Below are 16,206 nucleotides of genomic sequence, written 5' to 3'. Positions count from 1 at the left end.
GAGAAAGCAATAGCAGCTGTCCCACGGAAATGACAGGTTCCCACCACTTCTCCGGCCACCAGGTCCCTCCCCCTGCCCACGACCGCACTGTCCCATGCAAACTGTGGGAGCTCTACCCCTCCATCCACTCTACGGTCACATGTGCCAAGGCTGCCTCTGAACTCAGGGCGGACCCCGTGGGCAAATTAAAATTAATTCAACGGCAGGCACAGGGGAACAGTGATGAGAGCTCAGCTAAAAGCTGGCAGACAGGGCAAGCACCCTGCCATCTAAAGAGCTGAGGGAAGGTGATGATCTGCAAGGTGACAGCAGCCACGGCCATGGGCGTGGTGGAAAAAGAGGCACCGGCGCCATGCAAGGCACAGCCCGACACAGGAGAGAACACAGAGAGAAAGCAGGACTTTCAAAAACAAGTTCTCTGAATGGAGGCAAGCATAGAAAGGTCCTGAATACCTCCAGGTGCCCTAATGAGTCACGACGAGCCAAGTGACCTATGCAGTTGATATGATTAATTTCCATCTTAATGGCAACTCACCATTAAAGTAGGATTATTATTCTGGGGCTTTAATATAATGTTAAATTTTTCTTCAGAACTCATCTTAATCTTATACTCAAGAAATATCCCCAAAATGACACACACACTGCTTTTGCTATTGGAGTATGTATGTTTCTGTCTTAACTCAAAACAAACAAAAATCTTCCTAAAACACACCATTGAAATGAATACCTCATTGTATTTGACAATCTAAGTATATTTTAGATAAACACAATCCCTTCTGGAGAATAATTAATCCCCCAAAATGCTAGAAAGGATCTTGGAACTGAGCCTCGGAGAGGTGACATGGTTTGTCCCGGGTCACACGCCCAATCAACGCTACCCTTGGGCCCTGTCTCATTCACTCGCTCTTCACCCCCAGACTCAGCCACAGCTTTTCTTTTCACGGCACATGTCAAAATGGCCCCTAAATGTCTTTTTTCATATGCATACAAACACCTTTAGAATTAAATCTTCATCTGATATCCTTTCGTTCTTCTTATCCGGATCTAAGCAGTCCCGGAGACAAGCTAGAAATTCCTCATGTTCCTTGCAATTCTTCGACATCTGATTCTTATTCTCCTCGTTTTCCTTTACACACTTTCTATCAGGCAAATAGCAAATAAGTCATCAAACAAAGTCCAGAACTTAAGATCTTTATAGGAAAGCATCCCTTTCATCACAATAGCTCCCCAGACACAGAGCACATTACTGCCATGCAAACCCTGTGTAAAGGAAGGAGAAAGTGCAAGCAATTCCAAGGCATCTACTTTCTGCAGAAATGTAGGAAAATCTTCCTGACATCTTAGATCTAGTAGCAGCAAGGGGGACAGACAGATTCTCTGTCAGCTGTCCCCAACCTCCTAGGGTGTACACAACCCCATGGGTCTCTGTTGGGGCCTCAGGGGAAGGGAGGCGGGAGGGAGCAGGAGAGGGCTCACACATTGGTTCTAGGGCACCATGCTTATTTTAGAAGGGTTATTTCCAGCATCCCCTAGTTCATGGCCAAGCATAACTATAACAAAAAGTACATCAGGCCCGGCCGATGTGGCTCAGTGCTTGAGCATCAACCTATGAACCAAGCGGCCCAGTTCAATTCCCAGTCAAAGCACATGCCTGGGTTATGGGCTTTATCCCCAGTGTGGGGCATGCAGGAGGCAGCCGATCAATGATTCTCTCTCATCTCTGATGTTTCTCTCTCCTCTCTCCTTCTCCCTTCCTCTCTGAAATAAATAAAAATTAAAAAGTATATCAAAAGCAGGGGTGTTCCCACCTGTGGAAAAGATCATTATTAATTCTCACACACCTAGAAGTTGTAAAGCATATTGGAAGGGGTCAGTCAAGGAAAATAAGTCAATTTATGTTCAGCTACAAATACTTGATTTCAAATCTCAGGTAGGTTTGCTGAGATAACACAGTCTATTTCTCATGCTTTAACACTTAGAGACTAAGAGATCCTCAAAAAATAGACATATTTTAAAGGCAAATTAGAAATCATTTCAGTAATTTCGTACCATTTTTTTTACTTCTCTAGATAATAAACATGATTATTGCTTTGCCTTTCTGCCATGTTGAGTGTTTTCTGCATATTCTTTTCCCTCCATTCAAAGATTAACAAAGCATGTAATTGCATAGACTCAAAAGCATATCATATTCCTATTTAGAAAAATGTATAACAATCAAAGACCAACATCAATCTCTCGCTCTGTTCTTATTTTCAGCAAATGGGAGGTAGTATGTAGCCAGTCTCCTGACTCATGAAAGGCACAATTAATACTATAGCTCTGACTGATTTATATAGACGATTCCACATATAAACCCTGAGATTTCAATCTCACTTCTCTATTCGGAGGGTTTCTAAACTATTTCCATTCCTATGTGCATTTCACTTTTAGCCAGCAAAGTTGCAGGAGTGTATCCTAAGGACATAAGCACGGAAGTGTGGAATTATGAATGCCCATGGATACTCACTGCATGTCGATTTTGAGTACCTATTAAAGGTGCTAAAGATACAGTCGTAAACAAAACAAAGATCCTTGCCCTCATGAAGTTTCTGTTCTAGATGGGAAGATGAGCAATAAACAAAATATTTATGTGGGTAGAATGTATAGAATATTAGAAAAGGACTGAAGGGGGATAAATTAAGCAGGAGAAGGTAAGATATATTTGGAGGTAGTGGTGTAACATTTTAGACCTGCTCACTCATGGAAGCCCTCACTTGGAAGGTGACTTTTTAAAAATAAAAAAATAAAAACTTATAAGAGTTTATTTGAGCCAAAACGGGTAACAATGCCAGAAAGTAAGATTTCAAATGCTTCCTGAGAAAGTGACTTTTGAGGAAGACCTAAAGTTGGCAGAGAAGCCAGATACTATCTGGGGGGAAAGCTTTCTAGGAAAGGGATCAGCAAGTGCAAACGTCCTGAGGCAGGTTCACACCTGGTGTGTTCAAGGGTCAGCAAAGAAGCCAGACATCTGGGAGGGAAAGGATAGAGGAGAAGATGGAAGCAAAACAAGGTCAGGATGAGCCTGACAGGTCTTAGAAAATGCTGTCTCTATTCTGGGTGAGAAGAGAGTTCATTGGAGGGCTCTCAGCAGAGGACTTATAGGATCTAATTTGTGTTTTTGCAGGATCACTCTGGCTGTATAAGTGGGGCACGGGCAGAGGCTGGAAAACCACTTAGGAGGCTACTGTAGCAATCCAGGTGACAAGTGATAGTTGCTTGGACCAGGTTCGTGGCAATGAGAGTGTCAGTTGGATGCTGTCGAAGATTAGGTATATTTTGAAGGTAGAAATAGATTATGAGATTTACTGAAGGATCAGACACAGAATAAGGAAAAGACAGAGGCCAAGGATGATGGGAGATTTCTGACTTGATCAACTAGAAGAGTAGTTGGCAAACTCATTAGTCAGCAGAGCCAAATATCAACAGTACAACGATTGAAATTTCTTTTGAGAGCCAAATTTTTTAAACTTAAACTTCTTCTAAATCCACTTCTTCAAAATACATTTGCCCAGGCTGTGGTATTTTGTGGAAGAGCCACACTCAAGGGGCCAAAGAGCCGCATGTGGCTCGCAAGCCATAGTTTGCCGACCATGGAACTAAAAGAATGAGCTTATCATTCAATGCGGGGGGGGGGGGGGGGGGGGGGGGGGCAATGTGCAGGAGCATTCCGTGGAAACACCAGAAGCTCAGTGTTGGACACATGAAGTCTGAGATGCCTGTTGGACAGCCACATGGAGTTGTGTGGGTCTTGAATCCTGGCGAGAGATCTGGGCTAGATATAGAGATGTGGGAGCCACTAGCATTTAGATCATTCTTAAAGTCATGAGTCTAGAAGAGGTTACCAAGAGAGTGACTTAGAAACCTGAAGAAATTCCTGGCTGAGCCTGGGGCACTCCAATATTCCGAAGTCAAGAAGATGAGAAGGAAAGGGAAAAAGCCATGACAGAGCAGGCAGAAGGGTCAGGGAGAGAGTGGGCATGTGTAGTCCTCAAAGCCGAAAGAAGACAGAGTTTCAGGGGGAAACCAACTGTGACTGATGTTCTGACAGGTCAAGTAAGATAAAGACTAAATCGTTTCATTTGCAATGTGTGCTCCCTGGCCAGCTGAGTGAGTGGATTCAGTGGGGGTAGATCCAAGAGAGAAGGAGAGAGAAGTTTGAAGTTACTAGTATGTGCAAACACTTTAATGAGTTTTGCTCTAAGGGGAGGAAGAAAAAGGATCAGACCTGGAAGTGTGGGATTTTTTTTGTCAAGATAGACTAAGTCAAATAAATACCAAGTATTTTATTAGTAAAGTTACTACACACAAAATTGAAAAGCAAATTTAGCTCTCAGTTTTTTCCTGATTATCACCTTTCACCAGAGCCGAGTGTATGGAGAACCTAGATTTCATGAGCTCTGCATACACTGGCAGTAAGACCGAATGAGGGCCTAGCCTGTTTGGCTCAGTGGATAGAGTGTTCGTTTGCAGGCTGAAAGGTCCCGGGTTCGATTACGGTCAAGGGCATGTACCTTGGTTGCAGGCACATCCTCAGTAGAAGGTGTGCAGGAGGCAGCTGATCAATGTTTCTCTCTCATCTATGTTTCTAACTTTCTATCCCTCTATTTCTTCCTTCCTCTCTGTAAAAAATCAATAATATATATATATATATATATATATATATATATATATATATATATATATATATATATATATAAAAGACTGAATGAGGAGTGTTTGGGGGTCTGGGCTGCCAGGGTGTTTTTGTGTGTAGCTTCTGAGTTCATGCCTCCCTCTGTGTACGACTCCACCACCTCCACCTCTGGTTAAACCTCTGCTTAGAGGAAATCTCCAAATTGTATCTAGAAGCAGGCACAGCCCTACACATGGTGAGGACAATGCTGTTTGTTAAGACTCTTGGTGACATTTAGAAATGAACTTGGGGGGAAATGTTAAGACTCCAAACATCTCTGAACCTGAGGTCAGTAATTTTTTTTTTTTCCAAATTGAGTTTCCAGGCTAATGTGAGCTCTCAGGAACATTCAAAGGCGCGCCTCGCCATCAGAAGCTAGTATTTTAAACAAACTCTACTATGAATACACTAAAATACCCTTACTGTAATTCCTCGTCTAGTTCTGCCACCTTCCTCCTTAGCTCCTGGTTGTCCTTGATTGCGGCGTGAGCCGTGATTTCAGTCCTCATTTTGGAGGCAGACAGGGCTGCTGATTCTTCTTCCAGCTCCTGGACCCTGTCTCTCAGAGAGCTGAGGAGAGATGACTTTCTCGCATTGTTCTCTTTGTAGTTCTCCATCTCGGCTTTCAGTTCCTGCCAGGAAGCTTCTTTAGAAAGCATTTTGGACCGGAGGTCTCGAAGCTTAATATGAAAAAGAAATGGAAAAACCAAAAGGATTTCAATGGCATAAGTTTGAAGAAACCCAAAACTGTAATTGCACTCTTTTATTCATGACCTCATCCACCTTTCCTTTCGTTTCTTCATGTATGCCTCTGTATGACCAGATGGGAACTTGTGCCTTAATAACAGACTTCATGTTCTGTTTTATTGCTTTTTTTTTTTTTTCAAAACCAATTGAGCAATGCCTTGTGGTAATGTAGTCTCACTCCAGAGATATGTGTGGTGTGTTTTGCAAAAGGCAATAAAATATTTTGCAATGGTGACCCACTTCTTAAATCCATATTCCTGCTATTGCTGCTGAAATGAAACAAGGAGCCCGCATGCTATGCTGTTTGTAATTTCATGGCCACAACCGCTTCCCTTACAGGATTCCTACAGAGGAAACATTTTGACTTCTATGAAGTCTGTGGCGTCAGAATGCTGCACAATGTATGTGCCCTGTTAAGTTATGCTATCAGGCCCATCCTATAAGAAACCATTATGAATGTACGTACTTCTTTGGAACTGTGAGCATGCAGCACATATGTTTTCTCTCTCTCCCTCTCTCCCTCTTTCTCTCTCCTCCCAAATACATTAACAACTCATTTTTCAGTAAGGTCCTGGCAGCCCAGTGCAACCGATAACCTGTTTCCCTGAAAATAAGACAGTGTCTTATATTAATTTTTGCTCCCAAAGATGTGCTAGGTCTTATTTTCAGGGGATGTCTTATCTTTCCATGCGTTAGGTCTTATTTTCGGAGGATGTCTTATTTTCGGGAAAACACGGTAGTTACCTCACAGACAAGCCCACAGGCTCCTCAAGCTCAAGGCCACCAAGCTATGAGCAGAAATCCCACAGTGGACCTGATCCAGCCCGGAGGGGAGAGGGACTCCAGTCCTCTTGCTAGAATTTCCCCCACAATCAGAACTGTCACGAGAAAGGGCTTTAGAATCCCCTCCTATGGGCTCCAGCCTGCAAGCAATCCACCTTAAAGGGCCATGTTCCAGAAGAAGCTAACGGCCCTCCGAAAGCCAGGCAGCTGCAACCCAGAGAGCTCAGGGGCGCCCAGGCCTCTCAAGGCTGCGGGGCTTCTCTGAGATGGAGAAGGCAGCCCGCGGCCTTGCTGAGCAGCATGACAAATGCATAACCTTCAGGAACCCTCCACAGCCGGGAGCTAGGCACACAGGAAGAGAATCAGCAGGTTTGAGTCTGTGGCCTGCTGTCCTGTTTGTAGTCGCCTCTCTGCTCTGCTTTCCTCCACCGGAGGCTGAGAGTCCCAGTTCTGAGTTGGGAAGACACATACGCTTACCTCGGACTGAGCACATTCAAATTTGACCAGAGTTGCTGCAAGTTCACTTCGGGCGTGTTCGGCCACATTCCGATAGTGGTTTAATTGCTCCCGAGTGGCTGGGGCTTCCAAGAGATGGTCATAAATCTCCTGATAGGGTTCCCCAGAAGACAAAACAGAGAGGAGAGTGAAAACAACCTTCCTGCGCAGCTGTGCGGAGCGAGATTGAATGCAGACGCGTCCTCGTGTGTCGGAACGCTGCCTAGGGGCGTGCTTTGCTCAGATTGTTTCACGCTCACCCCCAAAATGCTCAGGAGGCAGGAGGCCACCCGGAAAGAAGGATGTGCTCCCCCGGGAAGGCATTGAGAATTGGCCTGTGTCCCTTTAGAGATTCCACACACACCCCCACCCCGTGCTGCCCCTCGCCCCCCTGCTCAAATACCATTTGGTCTCTGACCAGAGCCTATAGACAGCAAAGAACAGACAGAAGAGACGCCACGGCACGTCACTGGGACTGGGAGGCAGTTTCCTCGGTGATGATTCACTCTGCTCTTCATTCTCCATCTCTGTCAGGATCATGGAGGTGACCTGGATCACCGGAGGAGTCCTTCCCCATCAAGAAGGGAACTGCCCACAGCTGATGGGGGCCAGTGCAGAAACAGACCCCCCAGCATGGCCAAACTGCCCCAATTTTTCAAGACAAGTCCTATACCCAGATTTTGGAAGTAAAAGGCTGCAGTTTTTGCAGCTTGGCAACTAACTTTAAGTTTAAAAGAGAAGCACCGTGTGACCCAAATAAACACATCTGCAGAGCAGATCTGATGGGTTTGGTCTGTGTGGCACTCAAGGTCCTGTGTGGCACCCACACCATCAAGCCTGCTTCCTTCAGCTTGAGCGGACACTCACACCCGCCTCCACGGAGGTTCCAGGGCTGTGGTCTTTGGGGAAGGCATCCAGGAAAGCCATCCGTTTAAGGGGCTATGAAAGAGGTCACATAAAGGAGGATTTCCTGGAATTATCCAAGTGGGCCCAGGGGACACACCAGTAAAACCTGTTTATGACTGCCCAGCCACTCAACCGCCAAATACTACTGTTTGGAAATACTCATGAATGCAAATGCCATTCTACAGCCCTTCACTTTCCAACAAGCGTTGTCATGGCCGGTGTGTTTCAGGCCACGACATGCCAAACAAAACCTTCGGTGCACTTAGGAACAGCTAATGCGTGCCAATCACAACACATCCAAGAAGATGGTAGGTATGTGCTCCTGGGGAGAAGACATAAAACTTTTAACTGCGTCTAATAAGAGAACCACATCCTGTTCGGCCTCACTCAGCCTTCAGGGGAACTTCTCCGCCCTAACCACCACAGCAGTATTTTCTGAAATCTGCCCTGTGTAGTAAGGACCTGGGTCACTGAGGAGAAGTTGGAACTCTAATATGCTTGGCACACAATTTATAAAATTTATTAAAAAAAAATACGTTCAGCTTCACCAGTGCAGCTCAACGGCAGAGCATCAACCCAGGAACCAAGAGGTCGTCAGTTCAATTCACAGCCCGGGGCACATGCCCGCAACTTCAGGCTGAATCCCCAGTAGGGGGTGTGCAAGAGGCAGCTAACCAATGATGTTCCTCTTTCATCAATATCTCTATCTCTATCTCTATCTCTCTCTCCCTTTCTCTCTCTCTAAAAATCAACAAAAATGTATTTTTAAAAACAAAAGAAAGAAAATAAGTTCTTCAATAACTATGATTATCTCTTCCAGTGACTAGCGGCATTTTTCAGGCAGTGTTGTAGTATACCAAATGTAGTATACATTTCCTTCTTATGAAAATATAGTGTGTCCATTGAACATACTATTGAGAGCCACAGAAGACAGTTCAGACATGGCCCTTCATTGTAGGAAATTACAATCTAATGCAGACACTACCAGAAGCATTAGCATCTTCAAATGTCCATTGGTGAAAGAAACTACACATGGAGATGTCATTGCTTCTGATACTGGATCAGGGTCTAAATTACAAAGACGAAATTAACGGGTTTAGAAGACCATTGCCAGGGCAACGTCCAGCAGACTGGAGATTATCTACACTAATAAAAGAGAAAGATGCAAACTGACCATACTTTCATGACGCCCACCAGCTAATCAGGAGTGAGTATGCAAATTAACCCAACAAAGATGGTGGGTTAATTTGCATGCCAACGCACTGAGCGGCCAGGGTCAGGATGCTTGTGTGTTCGCCATGGTGACGACACAGGTGTTCTGCACTGCCCCAGTTGCTCAGGGACTCTGGGCAGCATTGGTAGGCAGAAAGGCGGCTCCACTCAGAGCTGGCAGCCAGGGGAAGAAAGGCCTATTCTTGCACGAATCTTCTTGCATTGGGCCTATAGATTATCAATAATATTTACTGAAGGCCTACTCTGGGTCAGGCACTGAGCTTCCTGTCTCAAAAGAAAAACATCATTCATCAAACAACCACATTAATGACTGAATAATTACAAACTGAAATGAATGCAAGGGAGGAGAGAATGAAGCAGATAACAAAGGCTTAAGACTCAGGAAGTGGGCAGGAAAGATTTCCCTAAAAAAAGTGATGATTAGGTAGGAATTAAAAAAGGCAAAGGGTACTGAAGCAGGGGCAACACACATCATTCCAATAGCAAAAAGGACAAGCAATGGTCCTGTGGCAGACATACGCCCTGTGTGCTCAAGGGTCTGAGAGAAGGCAGTGAGGTTGAAGGGCAAAAACAGATGAAGCACCGTGGGGGCAGGGCTGCTAAGGCTGTTGGGAGCTCATTCATATATTCTGGGACATGATAGGGCTTCTTTTTTCCAGAATATTCTAGATACTCCAACTTGTGCATTTTACCATGTGAAATTCAGAGTTAGCTTGACAAATTCCCAAAAACCCTGTTGGATTTTTTATTGGGACTGTGTTAATTTTATAAATAAGTTTAAGAAGAATTGACATCTTTTAAATGTTGAGTCTTCCAAATAAAATGTTTTTTCCCATTTGTTCACGATTTATATGCCCCTTAGCTAGGATGACTAATTTTATGTGTATACTTGACTGAGTCACAGGGTATCCAGATATTTGGTTAAACATGATTCTGGGTGTGTCTGTGAGGGTGTTTCTGGATGAGATTGACATTTGCAATGGTTGAGTGAGTAAAACAGATTGCCCTTGCCATGGGGGATGGGGGTTAAGGGGGGGGGGGGGGCCTCATCCAATCCACTGAAGGTTGAATAGAACAGGAAGACTGAGCAAGAGAATTTTCTCTCTCTGTCGGAAGCTGGGACATCAGCCTCTTCCTGACGTTAGACTCAGACTCAGGGTGCGACTTACCCATCAGCTCCCCCGGGTCTCCAGCTCACCAAAGGCAGATCTTAGGACTTCCCAGCCTCCATTATTGCAGAAGCCAATTCCTTATCACAAATCTCTCTCTTTAAAAAGCTCAAAGAACACAGGAGTGCATTTACATACAGCTGAGCTTTTCTCTTAGCCCTTCCTTTCTATCCCATAGACGCTCACGGAGTCTTCTTCATGGCTATCTTGCAGACAGTCTTCAATTTGGCTTGGACTTCTCTGACCTGAGTTAAGAGCTTTGAGGCACTGGTGACCCTTTGTTTTCGGGGTCTGTTAGGGATTTCTGCGACATGGCCCTGTGCTCAGAGAACACCGTTAGCATTTAGGAAGGACAGTCACTGGTGTACACCAGTGTGGTGGCCCACCGTCCACGCAGAACTGGGTCCACCCAGACTGGAAAGGGTCCTTACGGTACCAGCCATTGTGTATCTGCACCATCACCCTTCCCATGTCATTCCTACTTCAGGGAATTTATTGAGGCTTCTGTGAATGCTCTGTTTTATGAGTGCTCCATGGGCACTGAAACAGAAGGCGTATTCTCTGTCTGCTGGGCTTTGAGTTCAATATGTATCAATTGGTCCTCCCTTATTCATTATTTTAATTAGGCACCTCTAGCTTTCCCTGATTTCCATCATAGCTGAGCGGTGAGGTCTCCTATTACGACTATAATTCTCTATCACCTTAAAGCAGTTGTATTCTTGCCTCAGACGGGCTGGACCTGTTTCACTCGGTGCAATTCAGAACTTCCACCTCTTCCTTGTGGATTGTATCATGCAGCATCAGAACCTGCCTTTATTCATCTTATTTCCTCCTTTTCTGCTCAGAGTTCTGATATTGAGATCATGATCCCTGGTTTCTTTTGTTTGCATCTGATGACACATACCTTTGTTCCATCTTTTTATTTTCTTTTTTTAAGTATGTTTTTTAAATTGATTTTTCAAATTCAGAGGAAGGGAGAGGGAGAGAGAGCCAAACATCGATGAGAGAGAAACATCAATTGGTTGCCTCCTGCTGCGAATCGAGCCGACAACCTGGGCATGTGCCCTGACTGGGAATTGAACTGGTGACCTCTTGGTGAATGGGATGATGATCAACCACTGAGCCACACCAGCCAGCCCCATCTTTTTATTTTCAACCTTTCCATATCACTTTGTTTCACAAGTCTCTTCTATATATACAAAAACCTAATATGCAAAGTGTCCGCTGGGGAGTTCAACTGACTGGGAGTTCAATTGCTTGCTATGATGTGCGCTGACCACAAGGGGGCGGCATGGAATGAAGGAAGGCCCCAGCTGGCAGCTGGGAGCCAGCAGCCGCTAGAGACCCTACCCGTGCATGAACTTTGTGCACTGGGTCTCTAGTATATAAATAAAGTTGGGTTTGGCTTTGCGGTCCATTCTAAATTTCTTTTTCCCTTACTGGATGACTTTACTATAATTATATTTGCTACTATGATAGATAATCTTGGTCTTAGTTCTGCTGCATTGTTTCATATTATGCTTCTTTATTGCTCTTTCAAAACCTTTCATTACAGTATCTTACTCTGATATATTTCATGTATTTCATCTGATAATTAGGAATGTCTGTATTTTTCTTCTAGGTTCAACTTTATAACTTTAAATAATACCTTTGGATACATCTCATTCCTCTATTTCTTTAGATAATATTCACTAACTCACTACAATGGCATATCTCATCCCTTTTATCCCTACTTCCACTTTCTAATTTTTTTATCTTTAGGCTATCATTTTCAGTACTTCCCTTGCAACTATAGCTGTAAGTTATTAGATGAGAGAAATAAAAAAATGCTTATGCTACCTCTCACCTTCCTTCCTCTCTTATGATAGTCGTTTTCTCTTCAGGGGACTCTAAATATACAGATGCTTCATCTCTTTTGCATGTATTCCATTTCGTTCGTTTTCTGCCTATTCCTTTTCCATTCTTCATCGGCCTGTCATTTTTCTCCTCCTCCTGTCTCCTCTATGCCTGCCTATCTCCCGGTGTACCTTACAACCCTGCTATTATTTCTGCGGTGGCTTCCCCGTTTCTGTCGCTTTCTTTTCTGAGCTCTGCCACTTCCCCTCCTTTTCCTGCCTTGCCATGTCTTCCTTGAGGTCCTAGGTCTCTGCCTTCAGATAAGCACTGGCATCTTTCAATTATTTTATTCCTAACGAAACGTTCGGCCACGACTTCTCCTTGCATCATACACAGCCACCGTTTCTGGCAGATAGCCTCACCGGTCGTATTCCTCCTATTCCTCACCGCCACCCCCTTCTCGGTGGCGGGGTTTCTGCCCCTGCTGCTGCCTTAGCCTCACACAATACCTGTGCTGTTTCCTTTGGAGGGCTGAGTAGGAGCGGAGTGTCTGCTGCACCAGCCGTGGAAGAGGTGTGTGCGCAAACAGGGTGAAAAAGTAGGGTCTCGCCGAAACCGGTTTGGCTCAGCGGTAGAGCGTCTGTCTGCGGACTGAAAGGTCTCAGGTTCGATTCCAGTCAGGGGCATGTACGTTGGTTGCGGGCACATCCCCGGTCGGGGGTGTGCAGGAGGCAGCTGGTCGATGTTTCTCTCTCATGGACGTTTCTAGCTATCTCTCTCCCTTCCTCTCTGTGAAAAATCAATAAAATATATATATTTTTTAAAAAGTGGGGTCTCTTGTGTTCCAAGCAGAAGTTTCCCTAAGACCCGGCTCTGTGACTTCATGTGGCCCATGGGGAGAAGGACTGGAGGGTCTATGGCAATGCAGACCTCCGTGAGCCCTGCCCAGAGCTTCCTGCACTCTGGCTGGCGGAGCGGTCTTTATTTCACTCTCCCGCTCCTGCTTTTCTGGAACCCAGAGGTGCAGGAAAGCTCCTTCTGCTCTGATCTGGGAGCCCACATGCAGTCCCCGCTGCCTTGGGAAGAATTCACATGTATTTTGTCACTTAGGGTTCCAGCCGTCTCTTGGTTACATCAAAAAAAAGGGAGTTTGTTTCTCATTTTCTTTGTTGCTTGTAGCTGTTTTCCAAGAACAGAAGGGAGAGGTTGGCTAACTCTGTTGCCGTTTTTAAACTAGAAGCAATGAGATGGATCTTTATTTTTAACTAAATGGCCCTTTGGTGGCTTAGAGGCATTTTTTAATGCCCTTTTAAAAAAAAAAAATTCTCATTTTGAAAACTATCTAATTAAAACAATGTGGTGCTCAGCAGGAAACTAACAGAATGATCAATAGGCCTCAGGAAGAGGCCTTGGTCTCCATCTGAGGGAGGATTTAGTGGATGAAAACAGATGCATCAGAAAGAAGGGAAAGAAGGTATTGGTCAATAAAAAGTGGAGCTAATTATTAAAGGGAAAAAAAAAAAAAAGATTAGAGCTGCAGTACCCACTATCAGCCAAAATAAATTTTAGGCTTAAAATACTGAATATAAAAATGCAGCCCTCACCGATTTTCTCTGTGACTAGAGAGAGCATCAGCCTGTGGATTGAAGGACCCCAGGTTCAATTCTGGTCTAGGGTGCATACTACAGGTGCAGGCTCCATCCAATACCCATGCAGGAGACAACCAATCAATGTGTCTCCCTCCTGTCACTGTTTCTCTCTGTGAGTCTCTCCCATTTCCTCCCATTCTCTCTATAAAAAAAACAATGAAAAATTATCCTCCTGTGAGAATTAACAAAAGTTATTAATTAATAGAAGTTTCTTTTAAAATGCAATAATAGAAAGTACTATAAATTCCTAGTTATCTTGTCTCAAAAGGATTTTCTAAGCAGAGAAACAAAAGAAGAATATCAAGAAATCAAAGACAACAAAATTTTAAAACCTATATATGAGTAATGTGTAAACAGAAATTAAAGTGAAAGAGCAAACTGGAAAAACATTGGCAAAAGCAATACAGTCAAAACATTAATATACAAAGAATCTACTCAAACCAATAACAAACCATGCCCTAAAAGAAAATTTACCCAGAAAAGCTAACAATTATTGGCAGTACTATAAACGGTAATAAAGTTAAAAGTATCCTACCTCACTGGTCATCGATTAAATGCAAATTATAATATCAGTGCGATAGTATTTCTGAGCTTTAAACTTAACAACATTGAAAGAATACTTAATAATCAAGTGTATTAAGAGAGAGTTCTATGAGAAAGACATATTAACACACTGCTCATAGGAAGGAACATGGTACAAAATTTCTAGAAAGGAATTTGGTAGTATGGATTAATAGAATTTAAAAGTTAACGCTGTTTGCCCTGACTGGTTTGGCTCAGTGGATGGAGCATGGGCCTGTGGACCGAAGGGTCCCAGGTTTGGTTCCGGTCAAGGGCATGTACCTTGGTTTTGGGCACATCCCCAGTGGAGGGCGGGGGGGAGGTTGTGCAGGAGGCAGCTGATTGATGTTTCTCCGTCATCGATGTTTCTGACTCTCTATCCCTCTCCCTTCCTCTCTGTAAAAAATCAATAAAATAAAAATTTTTTAAAAAGTTAACACTATTTGTCCTACTTATACAGTGGTGCCTCGCATAACGAACGCCTCACACAGCGAACTTTGGACAGTTTTTCACGAAACCATCGGCCAAAAAGCAGAAAATGGATGAAGATGTGCAAGATTCGGTAGACTCTACTTAGTCTGTCTTAAAATTAAAAAAAGTGTGTTTTTTTTTAAAAAAAATATGTTTTTAGATGTATCTAAATAAAAATATGTCATCTTAGCATATTTTTTTTATGTCATCTTAGCATATTTTATGCTACAGAACGAATTATTTTTTTTAACATGTATTGTTATGGGAAAACGCATTTCACATAACGAACTTTTTGCATAACAAGCTTGCTCCTGGAACGAATTAAGTTCGTTGTGTGAGGCACCACTGTAATCTTATCTAAGGAAATGAAAACATACCCAATGATTAAATACAAAAATATTCAGAAAGAGATTCTTTAGCAAAATTTCCCCAAAATCTGCAATAGCAAAAACTTAGGAACAATTAAATCTCAACAACAAAAGAATGAACCCAGAGGTCACAGTTTATTTTTTTTATTTTTTAAATATATTTTATTTGTTTTTCACAGAGAGGAAGGGAGAGGGATAGAGAGCTAGAAACATCAATGAGAGAGAAACATCAACCAACTGCCTCTTGCACAGCCCCCACTGGGGATGTGCCTGCAACCAAGGTACATGCTCTTGACTGGAATCAAACCTGGGACCTCCAGTCTGCAGGCTGACACTCTATCCACTGAGCCAAACCAGTTCCGGCCGGAGGTCATAGTTTAAATATGCCCAGGTTGTGGGCTCCATCCATCCCCAGTGTGGGGTGTGCAGGAGGCAGCCAATCAGTAATCCTCTATCATTGTTGTTCTATCTCTCCCTCCCTCTCCCTTCCTCTCTGAAATCAATAAGAATATTTCTAAAGTATGCATTTAGCATTAACTGTAAAATTCAATATCACTTAAAATAAAAAATACTGGAAAGAGAATGTTAACTGTATTATCTTTTCATTATAGGACTGGATTTTATTTCCTTCTTTATTATGTATTTCTACAGTTTCCAAATCCTTTACAATGACCATGTATTACTTTCATACTCAGAAGAATAAACATTATCCCCTCCAATTAAAAAAGAGTAGCAAGTACAAGGTTAGACAAAAATGACAAATTCTGCTTTGCAGTGTCTTCAGAAAGAAGCAGCCACAGGACTTGAATGCATGTAAGCACAGACACACCATGTTCTCTTAATCAAGCCTCCTGAAACGTGTAATATTTTTTTGAAAATTCTTCAACTTTTCCTATAAGTATTAAACAATCTTCACTTTCTTAAAAAAAAAAAAAAAAAAAAAAAAATAATTTTACCCTTTCAAAGTGGCATGGTTAAAAACTCATCTTTTGTCCTCACATGAGCACAATCTAAGTTATTAGGTATCTTTCAGCTAACCCATAAAGCAATTTCATGTTAATTTTAGAAAGCCGGCTACCCATGATTTGATTCCGCTGCTGATATTATTATGATAATGATGGAAATTGTCTCACTGGGTGGCTCATAGTCTTTTCTGAATAAAGGATGGCTTCAAAGCTCAATGGCATAAAGAAGAGATAAGCATATTCATAATTTAGTACACAATGTGTCCAATTATCTGACCTAGGGACAATGTCTTGGGGCCAATCTTGCTACTA

At 43.1% G+C, this 16,206-nt stretch overlaps 1 protein-coding gene across 2 annotated transcripts in view; it reads right to left on the bottom strand.

Annotated features, from left to right (window-relative positions):
* The window catches only part of CCDC170 (coiled-coil domain containing 170), a 66,734-nt gene that overhangs the window by 35,839 nt on the left and 14,689 nt on the right, over positions 1 to 16,206 (bottom strand). Inside the window, exons 1-4 of one of the 2 annotated variants that reach the window (XM_084890183.1) lie at positions 7,140 to 7,206; positions 6,719 to 6,847; positions 5,135 to 5,391; positions 995 to 1,139 (exon numbers count right to left, since the gene is read on the bottom strand). In XM_084890183.1, the coding sequence (XP_084746309.1) occupies positions 995 to 1,139; positions 5,135 to 5,391; positions 6,719 to 6,847; positions 7,140 to 7,142 (534 nt within the window). In that variant the 5' untranslated portion in view covers positions 7,143 to 7,206. Of the gene's footprint in view, positions 1 to 994; positions 1,140 to 5,134; positions 5,392 to 6,718; positions 6,848 to 7,139; positions 7,207 to 16,206 lie in introns of those variants that run through there. The other variant, XM_084890182.1, reaches the window with a different exon arrangement.

This window comes from Pipistrellus hanaki (genome assembly GCF_964339955.1).
Source record: "Pipistrellus hanaki genome assembly, chromosome: 7".
NCBI lineage: Eukaryota > Metazoa > Chordata > Mammalia > Chiroptera > Vespertilionidae > Pipistrellus > Pipistrellus hanaki.
The sequence above is the reverse complement of the archived record's forward strand: the minus strand, read 5'-3'. Positions and strand labels throughout refer to the sequence as shown.